Raw genomic sequence first — 15,922 nt, 5'->3', positions numbered from 1 at the left:
CAGAAAGCTTAAGAAGACAAGTTTATCTTCAGTGAAACTGTCAGAGAATAGTAGGCAGTAAACAATGGATTATTATAGACAAGTACATATTAAATAGAAACTTAAGTACTCATCCTCATACTTGGTAAGTTGTTATCTCAAAAGTTGAATGATGTACCCTGCATTATCCCCCCCAGAAATTGCCAAGACTTGAAACTTCAGAGTCTTGTTTTTCTCTGTAACAGTGATAGAGGGTGTTTGGCTCCTCATGTGGAGGAAATAGTCATGAATTTGAGAGGTAAGTTCTCTACCTGCTCATCTTGCTTTCCGCCCTTTTTGCAGGATGAAGAATCCCCACCTGAGGGCCAAACTGGCTGAGGTATTGGAAGCAGTGATGCCTCACCTGGATCAGACCCCAAACCCCTTGGTATCCAGTGTGTTCCACCGGAAACGTGTGTTCTGCAACTTTCCCTATGCATCCCACCTTGCAGAAGCTCTAATCAAGGTCTTTGTGGACATTGAGTTTACAGGTAACACAGCCTAGAACTGAGAAGCACCATCATTTATTGAATATCTGCTATGTGCCGGTCTTGATGCTGAGTGCTTTTTTTTTTTTTTTTTTTTTTTTTACATTGTCTCATTAATTTGTCACCATCTGGCAAGTTTTCCTGTACTGTCTTCATTGTACATATAAGGATGTGAGTGCTCGAGAAGATGAATTGTCTGTCTCTTACAACCACGTGGTAGAATCCGTTTGATTCTGTCTCACATCAAAACATATGCTCTTACCAATTTTATTATATGCTTGATTTAATCATGCTCAAACAAAGCAGGCTGTCCGATCACAACCTAGGTCTTTATTTTTTTGTGCCTCATAATTGCAGAATAGTGGGATGGTTCTTTTTTTTTTTTTTTTTTTTTTTTTTTTTTCCCCTTGTTTTTCAGTAAACTCTATCTCCAACATCGGCCTCAAACTCATGACCCTGAGATCAAGAGTAAACTACCCCATCTCAGTAAACAGTATATGTTAAGTGGTTATTTAAGACCCCCTTTAAAAGAGATGTCCTACCATTCAGTAATAAATATGACTAACATTTAAAGAGACATTTAACATTGTACTGACTGCCTTTCCTATTTGGATTTTGGCTTTGTCACTTGCTCACCTCTGAGCCTTAGTTTCCTCATCCATAAAACGGGTTGAAGTGATGACTGACATAGTGCATGTAAACCTTCATAATACATACACTGTCACACAATAAGGTACTGCATTTAACTCATATAACCATTTCAGCCCTTCACTTGCACTGGTAGAGAATGTATTACAATTCCTGTTTTATTTCTGAATTTGCAAGTTGAAAATGTTAAAAGACTTGTATTAAGTGGAGCCTAGATGTTCTGACTACAAATCCCACGTTCTTCTTTTATTATATGACCCAAGCTACAGAGATCAAGTGGTTCCTCTGATAGGTCAAAACAGTGTAAGCATCAGGTTTTTAGCCCCTGACCTGATTTACCAGTTGGTCTCACAGCTTGGATGTTAGCCGTGAAGAATGTGGGCGTTACTTAGTTTCCCATTTTGCAACAGTTGTCACTGCCACTGCCACAGTGGCCAGTTCAGAGGCCTCGTTCAAAGTCTGAAAGTACCCTACGTTTGGATATTGAGGCCTTTGTTTCCCCTGGCTTTTATTCTACAACTTAGACCGTGTCCTTTTCAGCATAAGGTACCCTTTACATCTGTCTCCCTCTTGCTCTGTCAGTAAGGAAATAAGTAAACACTTGGCTGTAACTCTGGGCCTTTATCAACTCCCCAGGGCAGATTTTGCCAGTAGTGTTGACACATTCAGAATGAAATAAAGTAGCTCCCCGTGGACATAAGCTCTTACTCTTTCTCTGATAGCACTCCCTTTGCTGGCTTTTTGCTCTTGCCCTTTTCCAGGAGACCCCCATCAGTTTGAACAGAAGTTTAATTACCGACGTCCCATGTATCCCATCCTAAGGTATATGTGGGGAACGGATACCTATCGAGAGAGCATTAAGGTGAGAGAGCTTTCACTGAAGCCAAAGCTGATTGACCCAGAGTTTTACTTCAGATAAGTCCCAGTGAGTTTCGGTTCAGTCCTAAAATGCTTTTGTCTTGGGCTGGGACTTACAGGATCTGGCTGACTATGCGTCAAAGAATTTAGAAGCCATGAATCCTCCACTTTTCCTCCGCTTTCTCAACCTGCTAATGAACGATGCCATCTTCCTTCTGGATGAAGCCATACAGGTGAGAATAGATAAAGAAATAATTTTTAAAACGTATTGAGCTGCCCCTAATTCATCAAATAATGATCAATACGTACTTTTTACCATCAAATTATATCAGAGCAATCCTTATGCCCCTAGTAGCAGTTTGGACACCAAAAATTTCTGAGTAGTAGTGTACCACCCACCTTGCCATTGCAGAGCTTGATAGGTGTTGTTCCATTAGAGATCAAGATCACGGGGCCATTGAAGCCTCCTAAGCTAGGATGATATTTTGGCAGAGTGGAAAAGAAAGTGTGTTGGGGCGCTTGGGTAGCTCAGTTGGTTAAGCGTCCAGCTCTTGATTTTGGCTCAGGCCATGATCCCATGATTCTTGGGATCGACCTCCAAGTCAGGCTCTGCACTGACAGTGAGGAAGGAGCCTGCTTGGGATTCTCACTCTCCCTCTCTCTGCCCTTCCCCCACTCATGCATACATGTGCGCTCTTTCTCAAAATAAGTAAATAAACTTTAAAAACGAAAACAAAAACAAGGTAGAAGAAAGTGTGATGAAGCCAAACTAAGGTACACTGGCAGGATTCATCAGGCCAGCACCACAAAAAGAAATCAAGAGGACCTTGCGTTTGGTCAGTGACTTTCAGCCACCTTCCATCCCATCTCATCAGTAACAGTGACTCACACAAGGCAATGATTCTTACCCCTTTCCTAAAAGATCCTGATTTTTGCACCACCATTTGGGGGGGGCAAAAAAATCTCTGGTTTAGGTTATTTTTTCACATAAACACTACCAAGTCACCAATACTCCCTCTGTCCATGGCCTCCCAGATCTTTATATTTGAAACATAAGTTTCCCAAAGTATACACCAGGGTGCCTATCAGCAACTTCAGTGCATCATATCCTTACCCACCCCTTACGGAGCTGCTTATTGCTCCTGTTAAAACTCTCCCTTCTCTGTGACAGGTGTCAGATAGATAAGGCAGTGACCCAAAGGGAGAGGAAGCTGGTGAACAGTGAAGGTAGTCTGTTGGACAGACACAAGGTCCTCAGAGTGATTAGCAGCACCCCAGTAACTTGTCTTTAATTTGTGAGAAAAGCGCCTGCTTTTTTCATAAGCCCATACTTTGAGATTTTAGATAGGTTTTCTTAGAAAACAAGAACAAGTCCTGTAAGAAACAGCCCCTTCTAAGCGAGAGCCATGTGACACAGAGAATGACACCAGATGGCATTGTCATAGGACTGTAAGAATGAGAAGTAGACAGTGTTTAATATTTATGCTTCTCCTTCCAGACAGCTTGCATATTTGATAGAGCTTTGTTTTTTGATAGGCAGTTTTGGAGTCTGGTTTTTTGTTTTGTTTTGTTTTCCATTTTTCAGGAAGGATTCATTCTTTTTTTCACTTCAGCCTGTTTATTTTTGCCTAGGTTTCCTACATTACACTATTTACCCCCCTTTCTACTTCACAGGCCATACTGTGCAGACTAGAACTACCCGTAAGTCGACCCAAGCTCCGTCTATATAGAGCTCCAGCCCTATGCTGAGAAATAAAGGCTCGTGTTTCTCGCATAGTGCCTGGTTTTCCCAACTTAGTAAACTAGATTTTAAGCAGAACCACTTAAATACCATCTTCCCTTCAAATGCACTTTCGTCTCTGATACGTTTCACCTCTGATTTCTGTAGTATCTGAGCAAGATAAAGATTCAACAGATTGAGAAAGACCGAGGCGAATGGGATAGTCTGACTCCAGAAGCCCGCCGAGAGAAGGAGGCTGGCCTGCAGATGTTTGGACAGCTGGCACGTTTCCATAACATCATGTCCAATGAAACAATTGGTACCCTTGCCTTTCTGACATCAGGTAAGGACCCAAAGCACTGTCTTCCCAAAAAGTCCAGTGGTCAAGACCTGCTTCATGTGAGGGATCAGCCCAGATGAAACCAAGAGTTCAGACTCTGGTGATGTGTGCTCCATCGGGAAATGAATCACTAGAGAAGCTTCAAGATGCCCATTGTTGACATGGGAAATGTTCACCCTCACACCGCTACCAGAAAGCATAAGTTGGTATGATTTTTCTTGAGGACAAGGTAGCCATATAAATATATGTGGGGGGGTGTGAGCATGTGTGTGTGTGTGTGTGTGTGTGTGTGTGTGTGCGCGCGCGTGTGTGTTAACCTGAAGAATATTCTTGAACTCTGATTAAATGTGGTAGGTCCACATTTATCTCCACTCCCTCTAGAGCTAGTGTCCCAATTCAGTAGCCACTTGCCACATGTAGCTATCGGACATTTTTAATTGGGCTAGTCTGGGGGCGCCTGGGTGGCTCAGGCAGTTGAGCATCCAACTCTTGATTTCGTTGCAAGTCGTGATCTCACAGTTTCATGAATTCGAGCCCCACAGCAGGCTCTGCCCTGACAACGTGGAGACTGCCTGGGATTCTACCCCCCCTTGCCAAATGAATAAAAATTGTTTTTTAATAAATAAATGTGGCTAGTCTGAATTGAGATACATAAAACACCTCAAGACTTAGTATTTTTAATGTAAAATATTTCATTAATAATTTTATATTGATTACATGTAAAATGATAACCAAGGATCACCAGACATTTGAAGAAATCCTCCAACATGAAACATAGATATTTGATGAAAACTTAAAAAAAAAATCTTTAGGGGCGCCTGGGTGGCTCAGTTGGTTGAGCATCCGACTTTGGCTCAGGCCGTGATCTCACAGTCTGTGAGTTTGAGCCCCGTGTCAGGCTCTGTGCTGACAACTCAGAGCCTGGAGCCTGCTTCAGATTCTGTGTCTCCTCTCTCTCAGCCCCTCCCCCACTCATGCTCTGTCTCTCTCTGTCTCTCAAAAATAAATAAACGTTTGGGGCACCTGGGTGGCGCAGTCGGTTAAGCGTCCGACTTCAGCCAGGTCATGATCTCGCAGTCCATGAGTTCGAGCCCCGCGTCGGGCTCTGGGCTGATGGCTCAGAGCCTGGAGCCTGTTTCCGATTCTGTGTCTCCCTCTCTTTCTGCCCCTCGCCCGTTCATGCTCTGTCTCTCTCTGTCCCAAAAATAAATAAACATTGAAAAAAAAATTTTTTTTAAATAAATAAAGAACAAGAAAGAGCTCTTGGACATTAAAAATATGACAAGTAATTTTTACCTGTCAGAATGGTTAAAAGATCAACTTAAGGGGCTGTTCCATGAAAGCAGAACAGAAAGACTTAGAATGGAAAGGATAAGAAAATAAAGGATCAATGTAGAAAGTCTTAAAAGAGAAAAATGGAGTGGAGGAAATTATCAAAGAATAATACCAAAATTTCTCAAAGACTAAAAGCTTCTACACTGAAAGAGCCATCATGTGCCCAACACAAGGAATTTTTAAATTTTCACACTAAGGTGTTATTGTGACAGGAAATCAAGGTAAAGAGAAGATCCTAAAGGGTCCCAGAGAAAAGTCCGGTCATGTCAATGGTTTAAGTATGAAATGTCTTTGATTTTCATAGCAGTGACAATGGAAGCTGGCACACACTCCTCATGGAAAATAGTTTTGCAGCCTAGAACTCTAGCCAGCCAAATTATCACTTCTGTTTGAGGGTGAACCTGAGGACATTTTTAGACATGAAGGTGTCAGATTTACTTCCAGAATACTCTTTCTTGAGAAGCTACAAAAAGATCTTCTCCATTAAAGTGAGAGAGTAAACCCAGAAGGAGGAAGGTGGAATCCCCTAAGAGAGACACAGGAGAGGTGCCCAGGATGTGGTAAAAGGAGCTTGTGTGACCACCACACAGCAGGCCTATAGAGCCAGGAGTCCACATGGGAGCTTCCAGAAGGAGCAGTTCGAAAAAGAAGGGCTAGAAATGATCCTATCGAGAGCTTTACATTTCTTGGGGAGAGTTTGGGAAGATTGAGTGATTGGTACTCTAAAAATAAGCAAGCCAATTTGTTAATAGTTCTATTAAAAACTGTATATGTATTACTTTATATACGTAATCATTAGGACACTATGTCACTCTACTGTGAATGATATTTATATAATCTTAATGACTATATACTGGGAGGATTTGTATTTATGAAAGAGAGACAGGAAATAAGAGTTAAACTCTCATCGGTAGTGGTGTCAATATTGACAGTGACTAAAATTATAAGATCCAGAACCAGTAGTACTAAGCAAGCCATATCGTGCTGTTTGGCTTCTTAAAACCTGACAAGTGTTAATGTTTTGTTTTACATTTCTGTGGAGTTTATGTCTTTTGCCCTAGCAATTCCTTAAAAATTCATTGTAAGGAAGTAGTAAGTCTACAAAATATGTACACAGTGAAATTCATCAGTAAGTGAAATGCCGGGGCGCCCGGCTGGTTCAGTCGACGGAGCGCTGCAACTTGGTGTCAGGGCTGTGAGGTGGAGCCCCATGCTGGGTGTGGAGATGACTTAAGAATAAAATCTTTTTTTCAATAAATACAAATAAGTGAAATGCTTATAGTAGAATGGCTAGCAGTAAAGATGAATAACTTAAGGTGAAATCGCACACTGCAAAACTATGTGGTCGTTAAAAAGAGTGCAGGGGCTCCGGGTGGCTTAGTTGGTGGAGCATCTGACTTTTGGTTTTGGCTCAGGTCGTGATCTCACAGTTCATGAGTTCAAGCCCCGCGTCGGGCTCTGTCTGTGCTGACGGCGCGGAGCCTGCTTGCGATCTCTCTCCCTCCCTCTCTCTCTGACCCTCCCTGGCTTGTGCACGTGCTTGCTCTCTCACTCTCCGTCTCTCAAAAAATAAATACTTTTTTTAAAGAAGTGCAAATCATTGCTATTCAGCAGAAGTCTGTCTGATGGAAATGCTCTGTAAATCTGGACTAATACTGTAGATACTAGCCATGTGTGGCTGTTGAACACTTGCAGTGTGGTTAGTGTGACTGAGAGACTGAATTTTAAATTAAATAGCCTCATGGGGCCAGTGGCTACCATGTTGGACAACACAGGAACATACATTTACTAAAATGGTAAGATAGTTATGATATAGTTAACTGAAAAAGTAAGTTACAGAATATGTACACCATGATAATCATTTTGTTTTAAAAATGTGTATGTAAATATGGACAAAAGCTAAAAGGAAGTATTAGCAAAATGTTGACAGTGTTTATTTCTGGGTGCTAGGTTTATATTTTGTTTTTGCTCACTGCAGTTCTCTAACACAACTGCAATGAAAATGTATTACTTGTATAATTTAAAAACTATTTCCCAGAGGTCTCCAAATGAAACTCTAAGACATAATAAAAGATGGTTTATAGGTTGAGTTTTCATAGACTTTGCCTTTTTTTCTAGAGATCAAATCACTCTTTGTGCATCCTTTCCTGGCTGAGCGCATCATCTCCATGTTGAACTACTTCCTGCAGCACCTGGTTGGCCCCAAGATGGGGGCCTTAAAAGTCAAGGACTTCAGTGAATTTGACTTCAAACCCCAGCAGCTCGTATCAGATATCTGCACTATCTACTTAAATCTTGGGTACCTGAGATTTAACTGGGCAAGCCAGAGGGAATGCTAATGTTTTAATTTGGGATTTTGATAATGGAATGACTGGTGATTATGTGCAAATAGAAAAATGGTTCCTTTCCAGTTGGTTAGATGAAGGAATTTTATGTAGTTTTAATAATGAGGTGTTGTATGACCTATGGGACATTGTTCAGATTTTTCAACATTCTGCCTTTATCTGTGCAAAGATAAACTTTACTAGTTTTAACCAATGTTTGGAAAAGCAGTATTCTTTTAAGGTTGCAGGATACTTGATAGACTTCCTTGCTAAAAACTAGAAGAAATCTTTCTATAATCAAAAGAACATTCGTGGCGTGTAAGTGGTGGGGAGCCTTGTTCCTCGACCCAGATGTTATCTCCTTCATTGACCTACCCTCTGATGTTCAGTTTTTTTCTGATGCTGACCTTCCAGGGATGAGGAGAACTTCTGTGCCACCGTGCCCAAGGATGGACGTTCCTATTCCCCAACTCTCTTTGCACAGACAGTCCGAGTCCTGAAGAAAATAAATAAGCCCGGGAATATGATTGTGGCTTTCAGCAACTTAGCAGAGAGAATCAAGGTGAGGAGGAGAATTTGTTTATTAATGTATTCAATAGAAATCGCTTTGTTGACTCAGCTGTTCTTCTGGTTACTCTATTTCAAAGGGTAAAAAGGATATTGTCTTGAGAAAACAAACATGATTCTTGCCAGGCAGTGAATAAGTAGAACTACCTTGTTTTTATTTTAAGTTTGTATTTTAAATCCAGTTAGTTAACATACAATGTTGTATTAGTTTCAGGTGTACAATATAGTGATTCAGCACTTCCACACATCACCATATCGTATCATCACTACCATATTAATTCTCTTGTCAACACGAGAGGGAAGAACAGAAAATCGATTTAAGAAACTTCTACTGGAAGAGAAGAATGTACAGATTTTTATAGGCTGTTTTTATGAAAACTTTTCTGCACAGTGTTAACAATAGGTTTGAAAATCTGTCATTAACCCAGAACTTTTTCGAATAGAATTCAAGATCAGTTGTTTTTAGTCGTTTGATTTTTATGGATTTTCTCTGTTCATTATATTTGTACTTAGTAGTTGGCTTATATGGGAATAGTCATACATTTGATAGATAAAAATACTGTCTTATATTCAGCTAATCCCTCTGGTTGAAGTTTGATCGACCTTCATTAGCATTACAAAGAAGGGAAAATCATGGCACCGACTCTAATAGAAAACCTTCCTTATTAAAAAAAAAAAAAAAAGAGTGGTGTCTGGGTGGCTCAGTCAGTTAACCCTCCGACTCTTGATTTCAACTCAGGTTATGATCTCACGGTTCATGAGTTTGAGTCCACATCGGGCTCTGTGCTGACAGCTCGGAGCCTAGAGCCTGCCTCGGATTCCGTGTCTCCTCTTTCTCTGCCCCTCCACCGCTCACACACTCTCTCTGTCTCTCTCTGTCTCTCTCTCTCTCTCTCTCTCAAAAATAAATAAACATTAAAAATTTTTTTTAAATAAATAAACTGTTAAAAAAAAAAAAGCAAATCTTCCTTACTGACATCAGTGTTCCCTTCCTTGAGCTACTTTTTGAGTTGGGTTCCTTCTTGCCTAGAGCTTACCCAGGTGGCTTCTTGAGGAACTAGAGTCATGAAGAGATCAAAATGTTGAAGCTACTTTAAACTCCTCCTATACCTGTTTGTAACTAAAACCAGAAGCTGCCTTTCATACATAGACTGCATGAGTGATGGAGCACTGTGTAAATAATTCCTCCCACCATCCCCTTTTCAATTATGACATTTACAGTAGGGCTGTTGCCAGCAGGATCTCCCATGTGATGTGTTTCTTTTTCTGTTAACACTTAAACCATCTCTAGTCATGACCGCCAGCAGCTGAGGCAAACTGAAGTTTCAGAGTTAGGGTTGAATGTTAAATTCGCTTTTATAATTCCTGTCTTGGCTTGCGTAGAAAAGAAGGCTGAGGATTGTCATTGTCTCGTAAAGAACACCCAAAAATAACCCTTGAAGATTAAGGTATAGTCAGTGAGCATTTTGAATTCAGCGACTCTGTGAAGTCACCTTAACTACCAGGTTTTGTGCTTAGTCTCTAGCAGACCTCCAGCAACAGGAAGAGGAGACGTACGCAGACGCCTGCGATGAGTTCCTGGATCCCATCATGAGCACGCTCATGTCCGACCCTGTGGTGCTGCCATCCTCCAGAGTCACTGTGGATAGATCCACCATTGCCAGACATCTGCTCAGGTATGCCGGCCCCAAAGAGCAGCCCCAGGCAGCAGATGCACGTTTGTTTGCTCTCCTCTTTTCGCAGTTTCCTAATAGAGAGCTGTGCGCCCAGTAGGTGTCCCACGTTCTTGATTTATTAGTGAGCTGGGGAGGCATTTCGGTAGAGGTGTATCGCTTGATTGGTGAGGATTTAAACCTCCACAACAAGACACTCCGTTGAGAAATTTCCTTAAGGAAGTCCTCTCTGACAGTGTATGTTACGAATTAGGTCAACCTGAAGTAGAAGTTGACTGAAACTTGTTTTAATTTTATTTCAGTTGTAAAAATATAAACGACCAGTTTGTTTTGTTTAACTTGGTTTTTACACTGTAGCCATCACATGGGTTAACCCATCTGCTGCTGCTGCTACGGTACTCAGCCATGGTGGCCACGAGGTTCACCAAGCCTGCAGGCCGTACGTGCTACATTAGATAGAAATGGGTACTGAGAGACTCTTCCTACTTAGAAATTAAGTTCTAGAAGTTGACCCAAACTTAAGGAAATACTGTTGCTTAAACATCGCAAAAAGGGATTTTCGACTTCATGGTATTTGGTATTAAGCATTTACTATATGCATAAGGCTGTACCAGATGGTATGTCTTTTCCAAAGCATCAGTGAAAACTTATATTTTATTGTGGCCTCAGGATACAGACAGAAAACTTAGCAGCCCTTAAAGTATACTAGAACCTCTTACCTGTCAGGAAACCATAATCTGCATTGACTTGTGTAGCAGTCAGCCAACTAACTCAGGTATCAGTCTACAGGGCTTTATCCCTTAAGATCTTAGACTGTCTCGAGAGTCTGTCACTAAAACTACAAACAGCTCTTTACGCTGACATGAGTGCACAGGCTCTCTGCCTCAGGGAAATCCAATCAAGGATCGTCCTGAACAGCAATGTCAAAATAAAGTTTGTTAAGAAGCAGAGAGACCACGTAGCTAAAGAGTCTGCAGAACACCCAAAAACCACTCTTTCTCATCTCATTCTTTCTGGCCTCAAGTCGGCACTCGACTCTGTCACAGTGCGGTCTAGCTTCAGTCCCACAGGGAGATGCACCAGCTGGTCTAGCTTGGGCTCCGGGTGTCAGAACTTGCGGAAATAACCCCTTTCCCTTTCTCTCTTTGTCCCAGTGACCAAACCGATCCCTTTAACCGTAGTCCCCTCACCATGGACCAGATCCGGCCAAACACAGAACTAAAAGAAAAAATACAACGGTGGCTCGCAGAGAGGAAACAACAACAAAAGGAGCAACTTGAATAAATTACTGTGAACTAAACGAACCAAAAACCCAATCCCAGAGTGTAGATAAACAATTGTTTGTGGTTTCTCTCTTTTTTTGGTTCTGTTCCTTTTCTTTTTCTTTCTTTTTTTTTTTTTTTTTTACTAGATTAGAGAACTGCTCTTGCTCAAATTATGATACTTTAGATTTATTCCTAAGAACTTTACAGTGCTCTCCTGGCTTGCAGGAAATTATGTTTATTATAGCAGCACCAAGTTTAGAAACGATTGCTAATTGTACCCTTTGTTCTCTCTTCCTACTCTTTTTTCTTCCTTTTCCTACCTTAAGTTATATTAACTTTAGCTACTAAAACTTCCTGCCATCTTACTGTTGTTCTTCCAAGAACTGCTCAAACACCTTTGGTGAACACGGCTTTTAAGTATATGGGGTCACATATTTCAGTGACAGCTGACACCACCAGAAAGTCCTATGTCGTCAAGCTATTTACTAGTCTTCATGACCCGGATGTCAGCCCTTTTCTTGTTACGGCTCCGCCATGTTACAGAATAACCTTTCACATAAAAGCAGATACCTTGATGTTTGAGTAGACTTTTGAATATAATAGATGAGATTTTCAAAAAGGAATCTGATGCAATTTCTGTTGGTAGTTCTTAATTTTGTGTTCTCTTGTAACTCAAAAGATCCCATGAAATCGCCCCTGGGGTTATCACTACCCAAAAACTTATATATACCCCATAATATTTTTAGGAGGATTGGTAGGACAGACGTGAATTGTTGACACTTTCTTCAGAAAATTCTGAGGTGAAAGAAAAAAGGAAGAAAACTTGCTATAAGGACTAGGCTTGAGTAGAAAAGTTAGGGAACAAATATGGTAACCATGAAAAATGTCATTTTAAGACACTCATCAACAGCATATCTCAGTATATATATACACCATGTACATTTTTATATTGGTCTAGTGTAAACTGAGTACCACTCTATATTGTCTCTTCCATGGTAAGATGTATGCAGTGTGTGGCCATGTTTACTGACACACTTATTCTAGACAAAATTCTGAGACTATAACATGTATATAGTTAACGTTTGTTTGGGCCTGTGACCCAATTTCCAAGATCTGCTTCTAACTCAGCCTTAGATCATCAATTAGCAAAGTAGGAATTTGAGCACAACCTTGTCCACGGCCAATTTAAATATCCACTTAGCCCTGTGTAGTTAGCAGGCGGATGGGCCCCACTTGTCCAAGTTGAGCTCGCGCTCCCTACTCAAAGGTGCAGCTTACCATGCTAAGTGAGGCACATTCCCCCATGGACTACAGCACTATCCCCGTAAGCCTGAATATATCATAAGTGACAGAGTGATATGATCTAGAAACAGGGGTCACTGCTTCATTTTTAACCGTGGCCTCTTTCAGAGAAGATGGTAGTTGTACGATATTCCAGCACAAGTTGCTCTAAGCGCTTTTGATGGTGTCACTTGGAAAACCTCATATCAGCGGGAATCCCACACTAGGTAAAGTTGCCTGTTGCTGTTGCTTATAATGAAAAAAAAAAGGAGTCTAGGACTCTTGGAAATGCCAGAATGTAAGATACTAATTTAGTCTGCAACCTGGGCCTTTCAGGCTTGGGTTAACAGGATTTGTTTATTTTCTTAAGATGAGCTTCATTTCATATTTATTAGCCTCCTGCTCTGCGAATGAACTGTGTATAAAAAAATAAGCTTCTATCTACTTGCATTTATTTTCCAAACCCAATGTAATAGGATTTTTTTTTTTTTCTAAGCGCGGAAAAGACCAGTTTTAGGACAAAATTGGAGGAAAAATGGGTACAAAACCTCAGAAGGCAGCTGTTGCCAGCAGCTTTCTAGTTAACAACCTCTCTGCTGCCTCTTGTATCTGTGTCTGTACTCTACTTCTGTGGTCTTCAGATTGTAAGCCTTTTCTGGCAAGCCTTTTTTTTTTTTTTTTTTTTTTCCTGAAACTTTTTATGAATGGCTGTGGCACCATTAATGCTGCTGAGTATCTTTAAACTCATCACAAAAGCAAGTGTTTAGCTTAAGGCCACTGGTGGTTAGGAAACCAAGTGTCCTCTGTGCCTTTTTTTCTTTTTCTTTCCTTAATTTAAGAACATCCCAAAAACGAGACTAAAAAATTATCATCTTGATACACCGTGGTGTATATACGCGCTCAGAAGCTTGAAGAGATGTTTTGTTGTCTGAAACTCAGAAGCAGCTCTAAGTCTATTCAAGCAGACTTTCTGATATCCCTAGTTTTAAGTGCTGGCTTTGCTGGAGTATGATAGGAAAATGAAGACTCTTTATCAGCTCTGGGATTGCTTACCAAGAGGGTAATAACTAAACTTGGAAAATTATTTAAGTAGGTTTTATCAAGCAATCTTGGTTTATTTGGTTGTTGTTGTTTTTTTTTTTTTTTAATATATATAGTTTTTAATGGATATGTAAAAACAAAGAAACTTTAAAAGTTTTTTACCGGTGCAGGTGAAGGTGCCAGTTCCTATTTGGTATCACAGTCTACAAAAGCTTCGTTACTTTATTTGATGCTGGTTGCTAAGCAGCCATTGCCCAGAGCAGAAGTCTACTGGGTGCCTTTACAAGCCAGAGAGGCTGACGCTGCACTGTTGATGTCATATGAGGAAATAATGCACATGCTCTAACTGCAACACAGGAAAACCTAGAAGCAAATAAAAAAATAAAACAAAACAACAAAAAGGTTGATTGAAATAAAATTTGATCAACGTAACTGTATTTTGAAACATTCCAGGAAGGTTACTTCTTGTCAAACTTGCCTGGGGGTGTTTGTTCAAAGCTTGTATTTAATAAATGAACACCTGACTTACAACCTTTGTTATCACTTCCTTCATTACGGTATGAAAAGCTAGTGGCAGTTTCAGAAATCCCCTTGAAATTTTAGAGGACTCTGACCTTCACTTCTGTTCAAGGTGCTATCAAATGTGTGTCACCTGGCTGACCTGCCTTACCAGGCTTCTGGTCCTGGAGTTACCCAGATGAGTCTTGGGGCATGTGTTTTCCTAATCAGTTCACTTCTGGCTTCACTTTTCTTTATCAGGCCTAAACCCCAGGTCTTTCATTTTAATCATTCACTACCATGTTCCCTGTCTTGCCCTTTGTTTCTATACCTCTGCCATGTAAGACCTCAACCTGGATTAACCCAGTCATTCCCCTCTGTTCCAGTATCCAAGCTCCAGACCACTGTTGTAGGAAAATGACAGTCTTTAGAGCAGTGTGAACACAAATCTGTGGTTGCCAACAGTGCCCAGCAACCCTTGTGTGTGTCCAGAAATTCAAGCTTTAACCTTTTTTCTCCAGTTTCTCCGACCTGTCACATAGCCTTCACTGAAGATCTTGCTTTTTCACTTCACTGGGAAGATAAAGACTTCAGAATTTCCACTTTCAAATTTCTCTCCCATCATCCCATCCATGGAAAAGGCCCCATGCTTCCAAGGCTAATCCCACAATTTCTGGTCTCTTCAGGTATCAATTCTCCATCTACCTTATTTATGTTCCACATCCTTATTTAGCTTTCTGACTCCTCTTCCTTTATAGCCATATTCACTCACTCTGGTTTCTATCCTAATTTTCTCAAACTGCTCTAATATTTCCATATTGGTAAATTAACTTTCTCATCCTTAATTTGATTTCTCTGGAACATTTGGCAGCTGATTTTGGCACTGAAATGATGCTCTTCGCTCCTTGATATCACCCCTAATTTTTCTTTCCACCTCTGTTCCATCAATCAGATCTGCTCAGGTTTCTCCAGGGTACATACCATTATGTTTTTCTCATCAAATGCCACTTCCCTACATTATAATCTTTGCTTCCGGTCATATTAAACGATAAAGTTTCAACCGTGTAGTAGAGAGCTTCTGTTACACACCAATTCAATCTTTTCTGGAAGTCTTCCCAGATCACCACCACTCATGGGATACTGATGCCCCTTGCCTGTTTACACTGAAACCTCTTGGCGATCCCAACTCCGCCACTCACTAGCTATGTGGCCATTTATCAATCTCAAACTTAAATGGGGTCACTGCCTAACACACAGGCTTTCTTTAAATTCCAAAATGCCTGGCATACTGGAGGCCCTCAGTCAATGTTTTCTGGTTCACATCTGCGCAGTTCCTTGTGGCTCACCAGTGAACCGGGAGAGCCCAGATCTCGATACAAGATGTGGGGGAGATCGGGGTTAGAAAAGAGCTAATGAAAGGCAAAGGACTGGGTCAGATGACAGGTGATGTGATGTGGCGCTTGCTCTGCCCATAACTTTCCATATTTGGCTTAGGACCCTGTCTGCCTTTAGAAGACGATCGTGCTGGCCTAGGAACACCTTAGAGATGCCTTCCAGCTCTAACTTCCCACGTTCTCTCAAAAAACGCCTACGACACCCCACGCAAAAAAAAACTACAGATCCGCGCCGCGCGAAGCACTGGAGGCTCACGGCGCATGCGCCCGGCCTCCGCTCGCCGGCCTTCCGGGCCTCCGCGAGCGGCTGCCCCAAGAAATGCCTGTTTCTCTGCGGAATCCCACTGCTCTCTACGTGCTCTCTGACCTCACCTTTTCATATCCACTTTCTCCTCTGCGACTGAAGAAAATAATCTGGCCAGCTGGATTCCGGAAAGATAACAGGACACCTGAATACCTGGGACCGGCGCGC

General features: G+C 41.2%; 1 protein-coding gene across 3 annotated transcripts in view; it reads left to right on the top strand.

Annotated features, from left to right (window-relative positions):
• Positions 1–14,089, top strand: part of UBE4A (ubiquitination factor E4A) — a 35,819-nt gene extending 21,730 nt beyond the window's left edge. For 2 of the 3 annotated variants that reach the window (XM_025928306.2, XM_086678986.1), the window contains 8 exons: positions 322–509; positions 1,916–2,016; positions 2,132–2,245; positions 3,901–4,075; positions 7,526–7,706; positions 8,146–8,293; positions 9,817–9,974; positions 11,126–14,089. In XM_025928306.2, coding sequence (XP_025784091.1) covers positions 322–509; positions 1,916–2,016; positions 2,132–2,245; positions 3,901–4,075; positions 7,526–7,706; positions 8,146–8,293; positions 9,817–9,974; positions 11,126–11,255 — 1,195 coding nt within the window. In that variant the 3' untranslated portion in view covers positions 11,256–14,089. Of the gene's footprint in view, positions 1–321; positions 510–1,915; positions 2,017–2,131; positions 2,246–3,900; positions 4,076–7,525; positions 7,707–8,145; positions 8,294–8,506; positions 8,950–9,816; positions 9,975–11,125 lie in introns of those variants that run through there. The other variant, XM_086678985.1, reaches the window with a different exon arrangement.
• The last annotated feature ends 1,833 nt before the right edge of the window (positions 14,090–15,922 follow it).

The sequence above is a fragment of the Puma concolor genome, chromosome D1 (genome assembly GCF_028749965.1).
Source record: "Puma concolor isolate L17-30 chromosome D1, mPumCon1.1.hap2, whole genome shotgun sequence".
In the NCBI taxonomy this organism is placed as follows: Eukaryota; Metazoa; Chordata; class Mammalia; order Carnivora; family Felidae; genus Puma; species Puma concolor.
This window is presented reverse-complemented; position numbering and strand designations above follow the sequence as displayed.